The 21,969-nt window shown below is 38.5% G+C and overlaps 1 protein-coding gene across 1 annotated transcript in view; it reads right to left on the bottom strand.

Annotated features, from left to right (window-relative positions):
- LOC123941759 (fibrocystin) overlaps positions 1-21,969 on the bottom strand; it is a 361,193-nt gene that overhangs the window by 144,652 nt on the left and 194,572 nt on the right. The window contains exons 44-48 of the mRNA XM_046005454.1: positions 15,726-15,838; positions 14,357-14,462; positions 9,909-10,043; positions 3,335-3,470; positions 1,037-1,283 (exon numbers count right to left, since the gene is read on the bottom strand). Coding sequence (XP_045861410.1) covers positions 1,037-1,283; positions 3,335-3,470; positions 9,909-10,043; positions 14,357-14,462; positions 15,726-15,838 — 737 coding nt within the window. The remainder of the gene's footprint in view (positions 1-1,036; positions 1,284-3,334; positions 3,471-9,908; positions 10,044-14,356; positions 14,463-15,725; positions 15,839-21,969) is intronic.

The raw sequence follows: 21,969 nt of genomic DNA on the forward strand, positions 1-21,969 counted from the left end.
GAAATGATTAGAAATGAAAATCTCTTTCCACATTGTTATTTTGCTCCCTAGAATTAGGCCTCTTAACATCTGAAAGAAGAAGAAACAGTTGAGAAAGCAAAAGTGGAAAGTTTTCAGACTAGTCAATGCTGACAGTAACAGGATTGCTATGGCTTCTAAAAAAGAATGTCAGAATACTGATTCTATATGCAATCAAAATGCAGACTTCGCACAGTCCTGATCCCATTGACTTACCATGTCATTTACCTGGTTAAATAAAATGCCAACATAGTCTGGCTGAATCACTTGACTGAATATTCATGTGGTTAGGACACTTGAAACAATGGAAGGAAAGAAGTGTGGCTAAAGATATGCAATGCATTTGAAATAGGTAAAAGATAGAAGAACCCTAGACACTCAGCAATCATTACCTGGAAATTAAAGAGGGCAGAAGCAATCCTATTATGCATTATAAACAGCCTAGCTCCTGACTTAATGGTGGTTTGACTAGCATAACCAAGGAGTCCTTGCTCCAGTATTAATAGGAAAAGTATTGTACGGATCCAATAGTTCATGAAATTAACAAGGAAAATGAACTGGAGTGGAGCAACTTTGCAAGTAATAGGAAGGGATCAGCAATTGCTTCCCCAGAGCATATTGAACACTTAAAAAGAGCTTGGGAAGAGTATATGTATATAAGTGAGAATGGACATTATTAGAATTTTTTAAATAATACTTCTAATTTAAATACTTCCCAAATTCTCCATTGGTTGCAAGTCTTTTCAAGATGCAGCCATTAGCCCAAAATGTCAATAAGTGCTCATGGGCTATGCGATCTTGTCTGCTAATACTGAAAGTTAGCTGCCATTTGAATCAGCCTAAAATGACCATTAAACTGATGATTTGACAGCTGTCAAAAGTATTTCCATATCATTTTTATGGAACTAAATATTTCTAATAAAATCTTTAAAAATTTCCCTTCTATAAAGCCCAACAGCCTGAACAAAAAACATGCATGCTCATTGGCAAGCTGAAAAGTATGGTGAAGTCAACTTACAAACCAACAGACATTCGATGAAAGAGAACATCTTCCCTACAGACGCTGCCATGAACAATCTGACTGAAGTTTTCATTGACCAAACAAGAAGAAGGAAGGGTTTCCATAGAAGCAAGAATATGACTTCTGTTTCTCCCAGACAGAGACCCATCCAAGTCTTCCAAAATTGCTGCATGAGGAAATGGAAATGCTACTAAGTTTGGAGAATTTATAAATTTCAGCTGGTTGGTCTTCACAGTAAATCCACCTATAAATCGGAAAACAGAAAGACTGTTACACATGGCACAAAACACTATTCTAACAAACGACAGCTGAATTCACTGGGTTGTTTTCAGTACTTTATACTGCTTATATACACAGTTACGATGCCCTTGGTTATTTATTCAAGGAAAAAAATCATGAGTGTTTGCTGTGTGCCGGGCTCTGTGGTGTGTGCTAGGGACATGGAGGGAAACAAGGGCAGGATTTGCATTGCCTTCATGCAGCCTTATTCTAGGGCAGTGAATCTCAGCCAGGGTGGGTTTGCCTTCTAGGAGACATTTGGCACTGTTTGGAACCATGGTTGGTGGTCACCCTCGAAAGCAACATTCAATCAACCATGTGGGGAATACTAATTGTAGCACCCCTTTTAAGTATTCGTTGTAGGACTACACTGTTCACAGTCTTTCTCTCATCCTGCCTACCTGCGATTCATCAATACTGCTGCTGGTCCAGCTGCCCAGGCCTTCTAATTCCCACACCCCCATCATTAAAATGTAACAACTGAGTATACACAGGACCTCAGTACATACGCTACTGTATTTCTGTGTCATGTACATTATAAAATATACCCCAAAGGAAAATAAAAAGGGTAAGATACAAATAATTAGTGGCCTTGATGTTTCATTCCAGATCCCAGTAGAGTCCATGTAGTGAGTTAAGCCATGCATTCCAGACTCCAGGATTCCACCTCTTGCAATTTCTATAGTTCATCAACTACCACAACCACCCACCACCCTACCATTCAGTCCTACTGGAATTTCAATTTTTGCGTATTGTTGTTCCTAATTCCTAGAAACTTTCCTCTGCCTATGCCCCTTTACAAATTTCTATTCATCTTTCAAAGCCCTGCTCAAGGGACACCTCTACAAACTCTTGCCTGACCCCTTTCTTGCTGCCTTCACTGACCTTCTTTAGTCCTCTAGGATTGTACTTATCACATTTACTACAGTGACTGGCTTAACATTTATTTTTGTGCCTAGATCAAGAGCTCCCAGAAGGGAAGAATGTGTTTTTTCATCTTTGTATGCCCCAGTTCCTCAGACAGAACCAGGAATGGACCATTTTCAAGAAAATGAAAGAGATAACTTAGCCCAGATCATCCAGTGAGAAGAGATTCGAGGTCATGAGGAATAGTATGCTTTTCTTCAGTGTCTTATGAATGATATGAAACAGGGAAGCTATTAAAGGACTGAGGGGATGTAATTTGAAGGGAATGCCACAAGGCATTTTTTATTCCTATGATTATTTCTATAATCTTAAATTCAGATGCCACCCAAATAAAAACAATCTTTGACTCTGCCTATACAGAAAAAAGAAAAAAAAAAAAGTAAAGCAGAGACTTGCTGATTATTCATTTAATTAAAAAAACAAACAATTATCTAAATTGGTGATTCAAACCACAAGAGCATATTTACTTGAATTACTTGGTTTGGCTGTTTACATTGATCAAATCAACTAGATTGCTCTCTACTTCTTTTCACCTTGGCCCATGAGTCCTCCAAGGTATTTCTCACCACCTCAGAGATGTGGTTAACAAGTGAACGAGAATTCCTATGGTTCTCTTTGTGTCTACAACAAGCCTTAGGCTGTTGAAAACATAAAGTACTGAATTCTGGCTCTTTGAGGAAAGATTGCATGTGTGTTAGTTTATACCCGTATGTCTATCTACCCAACTCCATTTATTCAATCAATAAACTGCCCAGTAGGCACCAAGCTGCTGGGTACTAATGATAAACCTCTGAACAGGAGAGATCCAGTCCCTGCCTTTATGAAGCTCAGAGTCCAACAGAGACATGGAACCGTAAAGATGGAGGACAGCAGATGCCATCATAGGGAAAGAATGGGGAGGGGGTGGCTACAAGAGTCACACTGGGAGCACCTGGCCTCCTCTGGGATTTCTTTCAGGAGATCAGAGCAGCAGTTTCTACTGATGCAATCTTATACTGAAAGAAATCACAAAAGTTTTATCGCTATTTATTGCATTTACTTGAATGTTGGTCTTCTTTAGTGTCTGTCTTACCTCTTCAAACAACTTACCCTGTCCCCGGGAACAGCCCGCACAGGTCCTGATGGCCACGCAGTCAGTGAGATCAAAATTAACAAAGGTTGTGTTAGATATTATCAGTTCCCATCTTTTGGGAGTTTGGATCCCAGCTGACATACACAGGCTTCCCTGTGATTTAGAAAGAAAAAAAAAAGAAGGAAGAAGAGAACTGGTCACGTGAAATACAATTTGTAATACACAAACAAAAACAAGAGAGTAAGACAAGCTACAGAGTGGGGAGAAATATTTACAAATCACAAAAATGACAAAGGATCACAATGGGATGCACTACACACACATTAGAATGATTAAATAAAAAATAGGGATGATAATTGGCTTTCTCTGATATGAGGAATTTGAGAGGCAGAGTGGGGGGTTTAGGGAGTAGGGAGGGAAAAAATGAAACAAGATGGGATCGGGAGGGAGACAAACCATAAAAGACTCAATCTCACAAAACAAACTGAGGGTTGCTGGGTGGAGGGGTGGTATGGAGAGGGTGGTTGGGTTATGGACATTAGGGAGGGTATGTGATATGGTGGTTTCTATGAAGTGTATAAGCCTGATGATTCACAGACCTGTACCCCTTGGGGCAAATAATACATTATATGTTAATAAAAATAATTAATAAAAAGATTAAAAATTAAATTAAATTTAAAAAAATAGTGATGATAACAAGTGCTGATAATTTCCATAGTGGCCGTAGCCACTATGGAATATAGGTTGTCACTTTCTTATCAAGTTAAACAAACTCTTAACATACGACCTAGTAATTCAGCTCCTAGGTAAAAAAAAATTTATGTTCATACAAAAACCTTACACAAATGATTATGACAGTTCCATTTGTAATCACCCAACCTGGAAACAACCCAATGTCTTTAAACAAATGAATGGACTAAACACACTGTGGTACATCCATAGCATGGAATACAACCCAACAACAATAAGGAATGAAAGCATGCTTCTTGCAACAAGTTAAGTAAATCCCAAAGGCATTTGATAGCAGAAGAAGTCAGTCTTAAAAAGTTGCATGCTATCTGATTCCATTTAGATGATTATTCAGAAGAGAAAATTATAGTGACAGACAATGAATTAGAGATACCCCGGGGCAGGGCTAGGCTTGAGAGGAGGACATGGCTGCAAAGATAGAGCCTGAGGCAGTTTTTTGAGATTAAAACAACTGTTTTGTTTTATCTTCATTATGGTGGTAGTTGTGGTGTCTACACTAATGGTTACACTAATCTACACACATGCTTAAATCACAGAACGGTACATCAGAAAAAATCAGTTTTACTATATGTTAAAATAAAAAATAAAAATTAGAAAATCTAAAAAGAAACAAAAACTGCTTCCGCTATTCCCCACAAAATCTCTTGAACAAACTCCATCCAATCAAGTTGTTAGGTTTTTACTTTTCTACTCTTAAAAATAATTGTATGCCTGAGAATCACCAGAAACTTATCAGGGCCTACCACCATGAAAGATAGTGCTGAAAAGAAAGAAGAAAAGCAAACCAGTGGAGACAAAGCCAATATAGAAATCAGAAGAACACGTAAAACACCAACATTAAAAACTTCAGGGAAGTAAATATATTATATCCATGAAACAAGAAGCCCCCAAAGAGATTTTTCAGTAAAAGAAAAAAGAACAAAAATAAGAGAACAGAGATAATCAATTCAATAAGAAAAAATTGAGGAACTACCCCTGAAAATAGAATAAAAATCTGATGACAAATCAGAGAGAATATTAAGAAAAGCAAAAAAGAAATCAAGGAGGCTCAATCTCAAAATAATAATACAGAAGGAAGGAAGGAAGGAATATGAGGAGAGAATTATCAAAGAAATGACTGAAGAAAACATCCCAGAAGGGAAAGATAGGTTTTCTAAACTGCCAAGTCCCATGCAGTGCCTGACACAGTCATTAGAGCAAAAAGCTACATGAGGGACATCATTCTGAAACTGTAAAATACTAGGGACAGGATTCTGAGAACTTCCAAAGAAGAAAACCTAAAAGTTGAATAACAGACCTAGAATCGGAGTATCTTAAAATATTCAACTTCAGTGCTCGAAGCTAGAAGAAAATGGAGTGTTGCCTTCAAACTGTCAATGCAAGAGTTTGGGGGTGGGGCGCCTGGGTGGTTCAGTCAGTTAAGCTTCTGCCTTTACCTCAGGTCATGAACCCAAGTCCTGGGATGGAGCCCCACTTAGGGTTCTCCTCTCAGCGGGGAGCATGCTTCTCCCTTCCCCTCTGCCTGCCACTCCCCCTGCTCTCTCTGTCTCTATCAAATAAATAAGTAAAATCCTTAAAAAACAACAACAAAAACAAACAAACAAACAAAAAAAACAAATTGTCAAGACAAAATGAACTCCAACTTGCTATTTCATAACTGACAACCTATAAATAAGGGGGGATCCACTGGTACCTCAAAATATTTACCTTCTGTAGACCCCTACTTGGTTAAGAAGATTACTATAGGCTATATTCTAATAAAATGAGGAATTAATCAGAAAGGAGGAAAATGTGGGAATCAGGAACAAGAGCCCCAATACTAGGATGACATGCAGGAAAACTCTAAGATGTTGGTCAAGAGAAATTTCAGGATACAGTTATGAAACCCTTTTCCAAAACTGCTGGTGCAAGTGTAAACACTTGGAATTGTTGTCTGGCATTATTCGCTAAAGCTGAAAGGATATCCTCTGAGCCAGCAATTTTATAATTTGGCATAAATTCAACAGAAGTACATGCACATGAACACCAAGAGAAATATAGAAGAGTGTTCATGACATCATTACTGGCAGTAGCCAAAAACTAAAAACAATCAAATGTCCATCAATACCAACATGCCTTTAAAAAACTGTGGTATATTGGGATGCCTGAGTGGCTCAGTTGGTTAAGCATCTGCCTTCAGCTCAGGTCATGATCTCAGGGTCCTGGGATCGAGTCCCACATCGGGCTCCCTGCTCAGGGCGGAGCCTGCTTCTCCCTCTCCTCCCAGATTATGCTCTCTCTCGCTATCTCTATCTCTGTCTCTCTCTCTCAAATAAATAAAATCTTAAAAAAAAAAACAAAAAAACTGTGGTATAGTCATGAAGTGAAATACTACATAGTGATTGGGAAAACAAATTATTTCAACATATAAAAAATATAAAAACATACATGAATCTTACAGACATAATTTGTGCCAAAGAAGCCAGACACAAAAGAATTACTACTATGTGATTCCATTTATATAAAGAATGAAAACAGAATTCAAATTAATCTAGGTCTATAGAAGACTGAGTAATGCTTTCCCCTTTGGCTGGGGGGCTAGAAGAGGGGTTGGGCGGGAGGAGGCATGAAGGGATTTCAAAGGAACAGATAATGTTCTATTTCTTGATCTGAGTGTTATGTCATGGTTTTTACTTTATAAAAATTTATTGAGCTCTTCGCTTGTGATTGGTGCACTTTTCCCTATAAATGTTATACTTCCATGAAACATTTATTTTCAGAAGTGGAACAGATACGAGAGAAAAGTAACATACAAGATGGGAAGGAAGAAAGAAGTTAACAGAGTTTAAGGTCCTTGCATTCATTGCTCCGGTAAAGTTCAACAGTGCTGTTGTAACTTAGACCTCATTAAGACGAGAGGGAATCTTGAAAATTTTAAGTCCAATAACTAAAATAATCATAAGAAAATGAGTAACTTTCAAATAAGTAAATATAAAAAAGATACTCTTCAATGCAAGACAAATCAAGTTTGAAGAGTAGAAAAGAAAAAAAGAGAGAGAGAAAAGAAAGAAAAGAAAACTGGTTGCCAACTGGGAGCACAAAGTAAGACGCTAGAAATAAATGCAAATTTATGGGAGACATCAGCATGAGGATGGTAATTGAAACCACTAGAGAAAATGAGATTTCACCCAGGGAGAGCAAGTACATTGAGAAGAGAAAGGGCCCTACAACAGAATTTGGGGAAACAAAGGATGAAAGGTCTAAATTAAGGAAGGCAAATCCACAAGTGAAAATAGGAACTAACCTCCCCACCCCCCAAGAAATAGTAGGAAGAATGAAGCCATCCATCATCATCTGTCTGAATAAGATATATGTTAAAGTATTGTCATCTGTTCAAATTAATTTCAATAACAATGAGAAGGCAACCATCTCACAGAGACTTCTCAAAGTAGGATGACCATAATTTGCATCCAAATCAGGACATTTTTGAAAGCGAAAAGAGATGCTAATGAAATAGGATGTTAGGACAGCAGGCATAAACAAAATAGCCAGACTGGGGTACACAGTGATAGGAGAAGGCATCTCTTTCTCTTGTGTATTAAACCATTCTCCCTCATTATAAAGTAATGCTGAGTGTGAGGGTACCAGCATATACACAAATAGGCTTAAAGGAGAAAAAATCCTTTTAATAAAAAGTTCTCCCAGAAACTAGTGTTTGTTTTAGGATAGGACTCGCTGGTAATTGTGCGCTACCAATTACGTGCCGGTGGAAGGTCGGAGAATGGATAGGCCACATTCTCTGAAAATCTTAATTCCTGAAGGAATGGCAGGCATGAAAGAGAGAAGCTAAAGTCAGAGTTCCACAACCACAGAAGGCCAGGCATCCTTTTTTTTTTTTTAAACAACTGACATAGTTTCACATGGCAATAGAGTGGTTCCCAAATAAATCTGAACAATCTTGCATTAAATAAACATTCATAGATGTTTTTCTTTTTTGTTTTTAACGGTAGAACTTCAGGGAGCCTTTAAAGTATGAATATGCCATGTGAATGTCAGGGAATGGAGGTATTGTCAACAGTATATCCTAAATGTAATTAACCTAAGAATCTTGCTTTTCTCAGACCCTCTCTTGGGTCTAGCCTTCCATGACAAACACTTTAGAAAATATTGCCGAAGCTGTTTTCCATGTGCAATTGGAAGAGTGTTCGGCCAGGAGTGAGAGGGTATGTTGGTGGTCCTAGCTCCACAACACTAGGCATAGATCTTGGGCTATCATTTGACTTCCTAAATCTTCCATCACTTTACCTGTAAATTCAGGAGTTCTAACTAGATCAACTCTCAACTAATAGTTAGCTCTAAAGTTCCATGGTTTTATGATCTGGATGCTCAACCAGGATCTAGATCTCTCCTAGAACAAACCACTTAAAATCATCTATTCAAGGACTTTCATCATCCTACACTTTCTTAAGAGACTGAGAGATCCTCATTTGGCTGCATTGCATTTGTGATGAATCACACTCCAGGGGTGGGATTATGTTTTATTATCTCATGATAAGCACCCTTTTTCATAATTTAAATTTTAATTTGTGTCACTCTCTAAATAGACATTATGATGTCTATTTAGTATCCATTAAGATATTCTGACATTAATTTACCAGGACAGTTAGTGACTCAGCTCAATGGACATTTTGTTTTTGGCATCTTCTCTAAGGTTATTCCTGAAGAATTTAAGGGCTTTTGATCTACCAGTATCAAAGAATCTAAATCTGGGTTCCATTCTTTCTTGAAAATTCTGCAATCTAAGAAAAGATTCATCTCTCAAGGTGGTAATCCTTTTAGAGAAAAGGAAAAACCAGCAGGTATTTCCCTCCTGAAAAGGATGGTTCAAAAAAGACTTAACTAAGTTTGAGAATTAAACATAGAAAAATGAAGCTTAGTATGAAAATTATTTTTTAATCTTAATATTTATATCTATACCTGTAAAAATAACCTCCAAGGGAAGTACAAAGGGTGATGATTATTTAAATTTCAATTGGTCAAAACACTGAGGAACAGACTAAAGAGAAAACTCCTTCCTTGGTTTTCAGAAGTGCTATAGGTCTCTGCCATCTCTGTTATGACAATGTGATATGAATATACATGTAACTCCTTCAAGAACAAGAACTTGGGGGATCCATTATAGGTCTGAAGCCTACTAAGACCAATGGCGGTCATGGACTTCTCTGGAAGCCAGCAGTTTTAGTTCCACACCTGAGAAATTTTTTTTTCCTCATCTACATTCTGCTACCCAGGTCACACAGTGGCAGAGAAGTCATCTATAGTCTGTATTTATCATGTAGAAACCCACACTTAGATAAATATTAGGAAATCATCTAAGAAGCCCTAGTATACTATATAATGTAAATTTATGTTACCTCCTTCGGGGAGGCACTCTAAATAGAATAAAGAGCCCATAAAATGTTGATGTTGAAACTTGGCAAACCATAATACAAAGAGAAAATGTGGAGTTATGCTATTCCATAATCCTTGTGAGGTTAGAGTAAACTAACGCAAAATTATTTAGTTTGTTATTGAATTGGTATGAAAATAATGCTAAATAGCGACCAAGTAAGAATTCTTCAAGCTACTCATGACTTTTACGATTTATATGGACCCATAACATTGAAACCTTGTGTATATTTGAATTTTATCATGAATTTCACCATGGTTACAAAAAAAAAAAAAACTTTCAAATTTGACCAACTAAACACAAGATTCACTGAAGAATGCTATTAAAATTACAAATCCTGGATCACCAGGGAACCTAGCACATATGATTCTGTTTTGATGGACAGCCTAAAACAACTACACTAAGGCACTTACCTTGTGGGCAAAATGGCCAAGTAATAAGCTGTCAGTAATTGAAGTATTTGCATCACTTTCTAAGATGTCAATTCCAAAATCTCTGCATGAATAAACTTGGAAGTTTTTCAGGTGAAGATTGCTACTTCTAAAAATCTATAAAACAACAGCATATGTTATGGCAAAGGTCTGAGGCTTGATTTTTCTTGCAGACTTCCTAGAGCTTCTTAAATTATTGATTAAGTATAAATAAGCATGCTATCCCATGTTTAAGCAGCTTTTGTCCACCAATATCCATGCAGACATCCCAAAGTTGCCGTGAGGTCAGTGCTAACTATTCCCCTTCGGTAACATCCCCTCTGTACTTTTCATTTCTCCTCATAATAACTGTTACATTAAAAATGCCAGTGTGAATTCTTCACATATCTAAAATAAGCTTGCAGTTGTCGAATCACACAAAATTAACGGAGAAAAACAGAACATCCAGGAACTCTAGTACCTAATCTTTTCCTCAGTAGAGTATACCTTAACTAATATTATCAGAAAATTGCAAATACGAAATAAGTAATTCAGCATGACTACAGACACAAAATATGTTATGTACATCTATATTCATGACAACGTGGGTTAATGGGCCCAAACAGGGATTGAGTATTAGCAAAATTACCTTGTTAGAGTTGAATGAGTCCCTCTAGTTTGGCGGACAGAGCTCTTGGTTTTGAGCTAGCACTGATAGGAACTAACTATATGATCTTAGGCAAGACATTTCTTTTCCTAGACTTCAGTTCAACCAACATCAGGATGGAGGTCTGGACTAGCAATTAACCTAACAGAGCCATTCATTTATTTATTAAATAGGGTCATATTCACAGTCGTATCTTCAAGTAGATGTTTCCTATTAATTAAGGCTTAGGTAGACTTGACTGATTGATTGATTGATTTTCGGTAGCATTGATTTATCATAGTATCATGCTTCTACCCATCAATCAGTCTTTGTGTTTGAACTTTTAAGAACTGAGCAGCTAGCATATCCCATTACATATGCACCAACAGCTTTTATAAAATGATAGCTCTTTGAAGACACAAAGGTTTATTTAAACAAAAAAGGTTATGATCTGACCTGTTAACTTAACAAGAGTTGTGACCCAATTACAGGCATCAGCCCAAATTCTGGCAAATACACTCATATTTTAAAACAACGAACAACCAGCATTATCTAGAAAACCTGGTGATTTTAAAAGAAAACCAAGATATAACAGCAAAAATCACCTATTTGTGGTGTGAATACCTTCATAATATGCTCTCATCTCTCACTCTCCCTTTTCTAAAAGAATCTCTTTGCGTCTAGGAAACATGGTGAGGAGAGGGTGTTCTTCTCAACTCTTATTACCATGCACACAAAAGGGCCAGATATCTGAGTTGGAATCCAGCAATTCTGAACTATATGACTTATCAAGTATTTTAACCCTTACCCAGAAAGTTTCCTTTCCTTCAAAAAATAGTGTAATAATGACGCAGCTCCCTCAAGTTTATTAAGATGATTAAATGATAAAATATCCCAAAATGTTAGCTACCAAGCTATCAATATCATCAAATAAATATAAATTGATATTTAGACACAATTTTACCCAGTGGATCCTTCTGGTCAAGTATCTATAAACACAATGCTTGTGCCTAATGACTAGAATAAGGCCAGATATATCTAATAATGAAAATTTATTAAATTTAAACACAACGCATTTTTGATGGATACAGAAGGCATTTATCAATGTTAAAATTTCCAGAGATGTTATTGTCGACATTGATCTATCACTACATACTCCACAAACATCCAGGCACTTGTCCGGACACTTTGCATGCGGGCACGTAATTAACTCTTGAAACAAACTTATCCTTTCAGATAAGTTATAACTTATCTTTCCATTTTACAAATGAAATAAGAAAAATCATGGGATTTGCCCAAAATCACAAGGATAGGACTTGGCTCCTTTCATGAACATAGTATTTTCAGGGTTCATTCATGGTGTAGCATGTATTGGACTTCATTTCCTTTTATGGCTAAGTAATAGTCCTTTGTTTTGATTTACCACACTATATTTATCTACTTATCCAACGGTGACTATCTGGGTTGTTTCTACATTTTGGCTATTATGAATAATGCTGCTATAGACATTTGAGTGTAAGCTTCTCTATGAATCTATGTTTTATTTCTCTTGGTTATACACCTAGGAGTAGAGTTGATAGATCACATGGTATCGTTGTGTGTAACCATGTGAGGAACTGCCAGACTGTTCTCTGAAGGACCTAGACCATTTAAATTCCCATCAACAGTGTGTGAGGGTTTTAATTTCTCTACATCTTCATCAACATTTGTTATCATTTTGATTCTAGCCAACCTAGTGGGTGTGAAGTGGTAGCTCACTGTGTTTTTGATTTGTATTTCTCTAATAGCTAATTACGTTGAACATCTTTTTACATGCTTGTCACCATTTGTGTATCTTCTTTGGAAAAGCATCTATTCAGATACTTGGCTCATTTTTTAAATTAAGTTGTCTTTTTATTGTTGAGGTGTAAGAGTTCTCCTATATTCTAGATATAATTCCCTTATCAGATACACCATTTGCAAACATTATATCCCATTGGATAGGTTGTATTTTTTTAATTTCCTGATGAGGACCTTTGAAACATTGAAATTTTCAATTTTGACAAAGTATGATCTATCCATTTTTCTTCTGTTGCTTATACTTTTGGTGTCATACCTAACAATCTTCACCTAAATTCAAAGTTATGAAGATTTACCCCTTTGTTTTCTTCAAAGAGTTTTATAGTTTTTTCCCTAATGTTTAGGTTTTTGATCCATTACTGAGTTGAATTTTATAAGTAGTGTGAGGTAGGGATCCAACTTCATTCTTTTGAATGTGGCTATCCAATTGTTCCAGCACCATATGTTCAGGAGGCTAATACTTCCCCCACTGAATGGTTTTGGCATCCCTGTGAAAAATCAGTTGTGTGGGTTTATTTCTGGACTCTCAATTCTATCCCATTGATCTATATTTCTATACTTGTGCCCATACCACACTGTCTTAATTACTATTGCCTTGTAGTAATTTTTAAAATAAGGAAGTATAAGTCTTTCTTATTCTTTTTCAGGATTGTTTTGGAGGGAGTTACTTTTTAAATTCCCTGCTATTATGTTAATCACTTTCCTTTACTCTTTTCACCAAAGCAAAATTCCAAAAGCATTCTCATTATTCGAACTTTTTGATTAATTAAATTTGAGTATACAAGAGTTTCATCTTTAAGGATCTGTGTTTTCTTTCATGGGTTTAGCACTTCTGACTGCAGAACTTGAGAAAGCTGACTCATGACCATCTTTTAATATGTCCATATCATTAGGTTATTTCCTTTAGAAAAAGGCTATTCAAAAGCACGAAAACAGAGTGTAAGTCTCTGTAAGGCATGAATTGCTTCTCTGCTTAAGACAGGACTGAACCAATGTTTCTGCTGGATTTGTCACTCCTTTATTCATAATGTTTATGGGCAACAAAGTACTTCATAAAGTTAAGAACAAAACACTAAATAAAATCGGGATTCTTCCTGTTCCTAATTATATATTTTTGGGCTTTTCCCATCCACAATCGTCTTCCTCTTGTTAGATATGTGAAATAAATGTCTAATGTTCTTAATGTAACTTAATTATATGTTTTTATTCTACTTCCTGAATGCCCTGTAAACATATTTCTTCATCTACATATCTTAGGCTCCAGATTGCTAAGTGGCAGGGACCAAGCGTGTGTCATTTTCTCTGTGTAGCACCAAAGAGTGACCCTGGATAATTTTGTATGTTGCTGTTAACCATGAGCACCCAAAGCTTCCTTACAAGAAATCACTTTGTTAACAAAAAGTGAATGCTTGAATGTGAACTTTTTCCTTTTTGAAGAAAATGTGGCTCATTGATAAAGATAAGAATGGCATCTTGAGCTGGAATTTTTGGGTTTTAATGAGGAACATCATTATTTTCTTAGGATTGAAGCATGCATTATTCAGGATATTAAGATATCAAATGCACAGCATTTGGTGTCTGGATTCTGCACCAGGCTGTGCTATTAACTAACTATGTGACTTCTGGCAAACCCTTTTTTCTGAGTTTTCATTTCTTATCTCTAAATAGGCACAGGAGGTGAGGAACGGATGACCTCTATGATTCCTCCTGCTTGTAAATCTCTATGATTCTGTTGTTTCCCTTAGAGCTGCTGAAAAGTGACCAGAGCAGAACCAAACTGACCCTGGCTTCCGGAGTAGGAATTTATTCATTCAACAATTTTCCCACACACCTGTGATGTTGTTTGCTCCTTAATACTGTGATAATATTGCAATGGCTCCCAAACCATCCCCCTTTAAATCGAGACACATAATAAACTACCCTTAGAGAACAAATGACAATTTAATGAAAAACTAACACAGCTTACCTGGGCACCACTTGCACTTCCCCAAACTGTGAAGTTCTGGAACAGGGTGGGGCCCCTGATGTTATCCCAAGGTGGCCGAAACTGAGGGTAAATAAAGAGACCAGACCTTGAAAGCAAAACAAACAGTGAAAATCAATCACTTTCTGTGTTTCAAATGTCCCACTTTTTCTCACTGGGAAATATAAAATGAAGGTAATGAATAAGGAGAGTGGAGATGAGGCCTATGAGCCTTCTCCCTGTCCAGCATTGCCCATCCCTCAGCCTTCCCTCTCTGTTACCCTCCATGACCTGCTCCCATCTCAGCAGATGCAGATTGCCAAAATCTCAGTCTCTTCTCCCAGCCTCTCTCTAGGTTCACCCCTTCCTAGCAGACTGAACACCTGTGCCTAGCCCATTAGAACACACCAGGAAGTGGACATGAGCACTGTTACTCTCTCCAACTTTTGTTCTTCTCCTTGAAATGCACTACCTTCACAGGACTCTGGGTATCTTCTTTGCTCATACTGCGGAGTTGCTGAGAGCATCTTGGTAAAACTTCATAATCTTAATGATAAATTCATAGCACATGTGCTAATCCCAGCCTTAGCTGGCATTCAAAATGGCACAGCAATCATTTTGAATCCTTATTCCACTCTCTTCTCACTGTCCATCAGAGCAGTATCACTATACTATTACTATCACAATTATTGATAGCTATCAATTATTGAGTTCCTACTATACTCCAGGTGGGCCTTTAGGTGCCTCATAGGCGTCATCTAATTATCACATCAAACTTCCAGTGTAGATCTGAAATTATACAAATGAGGAATCTGACTCTTAAAAAAACAATTTCAGCCTCAGGCCCAAACAAAAATTTTTCTAGTAGAGTCAAGATTTTATTCAGGGCCTGAATGACTCTAAGTCCACATTTCCCCCATGTTACCACCACACTTCCCAGCTCTTGCTCTTAGTAGATGACCTTACCTCCATGTACCAAAAACCTTGAACAAGTCCCCTCCCCTCTTACCAGAGTACCTGTCCCCAGCCAAGAGCCTCTCCCCAAAGGCTCCTCACCCTACTCAGATCTGGAGCCCAGGCATTCTTGCCTCCTGGTTGCTTCCTATCCCTTGGAACTTTAATTGCTCTCTCTGTTGAATTCTCTGTCTCTGTATGTGAAAGATGCACTCTGTCCTGCTGCCTTCTCCAGTGACTTTCCCTGTCCCTTTCCTTCCCTTAACCACCAAACTTTTATGATCCAAAATGCTTACACAGGTGCGTCATCAAATTGTATATGGATGCCCCAGATTACAACCTCTCTGAGAGTGTTGTACAAAAAAAAAAAAAAGTTAAATCTCACCCCCAAAATGTAGATGAATTTACCCAAGTTTACCTTGTACAAGAATGTGCAATATTCTGGGTAAAGGAGAGAAGTGGAGCTTGTGATGTTAGGCTGGTCACCAGATGAAAAAAATAGCCCAAACCAGCAACATACACTCTGTTTCCCTATAGAAATTAAGGATAGTTAAATTATAGTTATTCTAGTACAATAAGGTTGCCAGAAAGAAAGACTCTTCTATGTGGTCATTCTGCTTTTCTTAATTTACTTCCTGTCCCAGTATATTGATACTTTCATGGCTCACGTACTCTTCACACACCCCAATCCCTTCCCCCAACCCCAGGAATCAGATAGACTCTCATTTTTCTTCCTCAGTGCAATTCAACTGGGCTGTAATTTGCCCACCTAAATAAGTGGTATCTCATGTTAAAGTAGTCTTGTAAGCTTCCACAGTGGGAGGCTTCCTTTGTCATCAATCCGCAGCCTCCTCTTTGGTGTTTGCAATAGTACTGGAGCCAAAGGCTTACCTTGAAACCAAGTCTACACAAAGTGTCCTCTCCAGCCCTTCAAACAAATCAATGATTTGGCTGTGGGTTGAAGACCAATGATTGTATTAGCTATGCCTTTGTTCTGAGACACTCAGTTATGCACTGAGACATAGTGCCTGAGATCAAATACATGAATCTCCTCAATGTCCTCTTCTCCTGATTAGATCATTTTAATCACCTTATTACTTCTTTATAGGATTTCCTAACTAAATAATTTGATGTCTTTTATATGCTGATATAAAATCTAAATTCTCCATTGGACCACATGAGATTGGGGCTTTAATTCTGATCAAACTGAACACAATGGATTCTCTTTATAAACTCAATAAAATACTGACAATTGGCTCATCGCTGTGTAATATACTTTAAGACAGAGTAGAAAATTAATTCCCTAAAGAGTCTTTTATTGTATATAGAGGTATTCTGCTTGGCCTACACAATGTTTATAAAAATTGTTACTTTTTTCTAATATTTTACAATTAGGACACTTGATATAAAAATTTAGACTCTCAGTTTTTTAACAATACAAAGTCCAAATTCCTGTGGGGTAGCCATGGACCAGCTGAAGCTAAGAAGTGCCTGTCTGCCTTCTTGGGTTATGGTTATTCTGGCATAGCCCCTACCCCTCCTGTGTCACTTATTTATGATACCAGCTGAGCACCCATGGGTATTTGAATTTGCAAACTCTAACTCCAGGCAGTAAGGTAAATGGTATGTTGACTCTTCCATGTTCCAGGAGGAGGACTGAAGGGCCAAGAGACCAAACTGCTGGACTACTTCCTAGGCAATTATGGGCATCTTCTCTCTCTCAGCCTCAGAGGCTGGTCTAAGGCCAAGATGCCCATGTCTACCTAGAGAATAGAAGTCAAGAAACAGGCTGCTCAGCCAGCCTCAGGCCTAAGCTTTGTGCTCCAGGAACAAAGGGAGATCCAGAGGCTACCATGTAGCTCTTCCCTGATCACCCGGGGGGTTGACATGGCCTGGCTGGTGTGACAATAGGAAAACTGCCTTATTCCCACTATGAGCAACTCACCTCCTGGGAGCTCATGCTATGGGACTGGGATAGCTCATCCCAAACATTAGCATCAAGTCACAGAAGAGAGACTTGAAAGCAAAAGGGACTGTGATGCTGTACAACCCAACAAAACATTGTCTTTCTTTAAAACAATACTTCAGTGCCGTAGTTGCTTCTAAACATGGCTTGGTGGGACTGTGTTGTGAGTGTCTTGCTAGAACGGTTTCTTAAACTTTAGTGTGCATGCGGGATAGAGTTATAAGATTTAGCAAACAAAAAACACAGATGCCAAGTCAGATTTAAATTTCAGATTTGAAAAAAACAACTTTTTTCCCAATATATCTCAAATACTGTATAGGATACACTTACACTAAAAATTTATTAGTTATCTTTCTGAAATTTAAACTCAGTCACATATGTTGTATGTTGTCTGGAAACCCTAGCCTGAAGTATATAAAATACAGATTTCTAGGTCCCCACCACCAGATATTCTGGCTTCGCAGGTGCTGAAGGTGATGGTGAAGAGTTGGAGGACAGTATTCTGCACTCTTGAGCACCACAGGTGGGTCCAATATAGGTGATCTTTTGACCTCATTTTGAGAACTACTGCTCTGGAGGTGACTGAGATACTAACACTGTACTGTCTAGTCATCAGAGGCTCCAGGAGATGTTCAAAGAAGAGAGAAACACTGGGAAGAATTCACTTCCTGGTGATTTTGCCAAGAGCTGCCTTGGGAGCCTATTGGACTTGGAGACCACTACAGAAAACTGAAGGAGTATAGAGACCTAGACAATCAGGGCCTCAGGAGCTATCTGTTCCCAGGACCCCAGCAAAAAGTAGTCCAACTCAGTGCAAGTTACATTTATGTCAAATTTTTCTTTCCCTTAGAAATATTTATCTCATTCTTAACTTAGAACCAAGCGTGATAATAATATTCAGATTTTTAAATAAAGATTTTTAGAGAAGCTGCTGTTGTCCAGGTACTAGATTTTATTCTCATTTACTTTCACAACAATCCTGAGTTATATATTATCACAATTTCACAAAGAAACTGAATCTTGGAGATGTTGAGTAACTTCCTCAAAGTCACAGAGCCAATAACTCAGAGTCAACTCCATTCATGTCCAAACCTGGAAGTATCAGAGACTGTAGGCTAAAGTAGAGAAATGAAGTCAAGACCTAGAACCAGGATGCTAAACAAGAGGGGACAAGTGAAGAAATGTAAACAGTAGGGTGAGATGCAAGGTCATGTCACCAGGTCAAGGGCAGGAGTTTATCATGGCCTTCCCAATAGTGGATAAAATATATGGAGCAGGGGCGCCTGGATGGCTCAGTGGTTTAAGCAGCTGCCTTCGGCTCAGGTCATGGTCTCAGGGTCCTGGGATCGAGTCCCGCATCAGGCTCTCTGCTCGGCAGGGAGCCTGCTTTCCTCTCACTCTCTCTGCCTGCCTCTCTGACTACTTGTGATCTCTGTCTGTCAAATAAAAAAAAAATATATATGGAGCAACATTCTTTGCAGAAGTATATGTATTATGGACATTCAAGCAAGAGAAATCCCACAGAGCAATTAACTGCCCAAGTAAACCAGCTCTTTGAAGTGTGCATTTGTAGTCACCAGAAAAAAGTAAGTAAACCCTTCGGACACCAGGTAACCTGGCGGACAAGACTGGCGTTGTGTTTGGATGTTGCTACCTGAATATAGGTTTCCTCAAAATTAGAGCGCATTTTTCAGGTCAGATTTAACTAAAGAATTGTTCTGTTCACCCAAATTCCAGACAGTATAAAATCCCTTCCATTCCCACCAAAGGGAAAAATGACAGTTCAGAGGGCCCAGAGAAAACCAAGGGTGAGGGATTGAGCCAATCCCCACTAGTCAGTAGGAAAAGACATGACATTTTTGAAGAGTATGTTTAAGGAAGATTAGGATTCTGAGACTCCAACATGAAGGGATTGAGTGTTACCAAGGTGCAGACATAAAGTTAATGAGGACTGGCTACTGATGGGCTTTCTGAACAATAGAAGAAAAGATTGAGATTGTGACAACATCTATTGAATGCTGATACGGAGAGTGAGGAATATGGATGTTAGAACAGGACACAAAAAAGGGTTAGAACTGAAGGAGAAAGTTCTGGCTAGTCAGGGCAGAGCTCTCTCATATTCTCTCACACAGCTCAAGGAGTTTTATTCCATTCTGAGTGAGAGAGGGCTGATGGTAGAGACTCCAAACACACTCTTACTTTACAGCTGTTCTCTGTTTATCCTTAGGTTGAGTAAAATCATTTCAGCCCACAGCCTCAGTCATTCTAGACTTATACTTTCTTGACTTTAATTCCTAAATGAGAAGATTTTAGGTGCTATTAAAGGTAGCTCTCTGAACCTGAGTGGACCACTGGCCGCCATTAGATAGCAGTTCTCCCCACAGAATGGAACTCTAAAGAGACTTGTCCTGGGATGCCTAGGTGGCTCAGTTGGTTAAGTGTCTGCCTTCCGCTCAGGTCATAATCCTGGGGTCCTAGGATTGAGCCCTGCATCAGGTTCCCTGCTCAGTGGAAACTCTTTCTCCCTCTCCCTCTGGCTGCCACTCCCCCTGCTTGTGCACTCTCCCTATCTCTTTCTCTCTGTCAAATAAATAAATAAAATCTTAAAAAAGAGAGGGAAAGTCTTGTCTCTCTGGGTGTTCCACATGTTCCACTAAGAACTTACATACATGCACACACAGACACACGCACACACACACACACGCACACACACAGAACCAAATAAAGTCAATATTGATGAAAAACTGAAAGAGGTTGTTTTAACACCAGCAACATTCAACTTCTGCCTCATGTGAGAATAGAACCAATGCTCCAATGCCCTGGTTCCTGGAGGTTTCCTGTTTCTACAGAAGTATCAATGAGGACCAGAGTTCACAGCTAGTGGAAGCCTGGCTGGCAGGCAGCAACAAGAACCTCATCGGGAAGCCAGCACAGGCTGACAAAATCAAGGTGCTGTTTCCTTAACTTTTAGATTTTTATTCACTGTATGCCAGAAAGCTCTCTCATCCTGGGTATTTGTAATTAGCTCACCATTCCTCATTTTTTACTCCGTTCCAGAACACTTTCTTTCTTTGTGGACCAGCAGCCCCTTTACTCCTGTACTTCATTATTTTGGATTCCAAGCATTTCTCCAATTTCCTGAGGCCATTTAAAATTCTAAGTACATATCTCACCTACCACAAGGAACTTGGCACAAGTGACTTTTGGGACATCATGTAATCTGAAATTGAATTACTATTCAATATTCTAACATGACTTCAGGGAACCTGGGCCATCTCTAAGACTCCAGTCATCTTGAGGTGGCATAGTCTAGAGCTGGAGCTGTCAATCAGAGATGATTCTGTTTCCTGAGGAGCATTTGGAAAGCTTTAGAGATGTTCCCAGTTGTCACAACTGAGAGGGAGGGATGCTACTGACCTTAAGTGGGTAGAGAGGAGGAATGCTGCTGTACCCAAGATAGCTTCTCACAGCAAAGAATTAGCACCTAAAATACTAATACTACCATGACTGAGAATCCCTGGTCTAGACTGGTGCTATGCATTGTTGAAACAATCCCTGCCTGCTTTCTAGTAGCCCATCTCCAGATTTGGATGGAAAGACCACCTAATATAAAAACATGGTTAATTTCTAAGAATACTTTGACAGTCTTTACTGGGAAGGTATTTATATCTTTTAAAACATTTAAATCTGCCATCAGCATTCCCCAAAAGAATACTTACTAGCACCAAATCAGTTATCTCAATTCTTTCTACGTGCTAAGAAACAGGAAATATACTCATGATTCTGAGTTTTAGGAAGGATCACTATCCCTGGGCTGGCAAATACAAGTGCCCAATACACACTTCAGTCACAGAAACACAAGGAAGTAACATGGCTATTGATTGCTATGATTACACAACTGGAACCTTCCTTAGGGAAGTCCATGTGAATTTCCACCTTCCACTTAACCTTCGTGGAGTAGCTATGTCTCTAGCATATTTGAGCCATGGGAAAAGCACCGAGAGTTAGGGAAGGAAGGGTTTCTGAAACACCCACATTTTCTGCAAGTATATAAACAATGAGAAACATACATCTCACTGGGACATACACCTTGATATCATTACCCATGAAATGCTCATTCATTACCAAGACTCTACCGGGAGGGAAAAGATTCACATATTTCAGGAATGTATTCTACGGACTATACCCGTACTCATCACCTTGGCCAGACAGGTGCTCAGAGAGTACATATTTTGAGCAAATGAATAGATTTGTGGAATCACTTGCCCTGGTGTCATTAGCATTTATGGAACATCTGGGTGAACATATATAAATATAAGTGCTTTCCAAGTGCATTTATAGTTGGGCAGGATATTGTAACTTTGGTCTTCTGTTAGCTGGTAAGGCTCACTTTTCTTATAAAAGAAGCACTTGAACAGTCAGATCACATTACTTCCTGGCCCTTTTTACTCTCCATTCCAATTGGGTATGCTGCAAATGATTCATGAGGAAAAACCACATATTTATGCAGGCAGCCAGCGGCTTGTGGGGAAGGGTTTAAGGCAAGCAGGGAATTTTGTGTGGAAATCAATTCTTTGCGGAAGTCAATGTATTATGGACATTCAAGCAAGAGAAATTCCAGAGAGAAATTAACTGCCCAAGTAAGCCAGCTCCTTGAGGTGTGCATCTATAATCACTAGGAAAAAAAAGTGAGTTA

Source organism: Meles meles, chromosome 5 (assembly GCF_922984935.1).
Source record: "Meles meles chromosome 5, mMelMel3.1 paternal haplotype, whole genome shotgun sequence".
In the NCBI taxonomy this organism is placed as follows: domain Eukaryota; kingdom Metazoa; phylum Chordata; class Mammalia; order Carnivora; family Mustelidae; genus Meles; species Meles meles.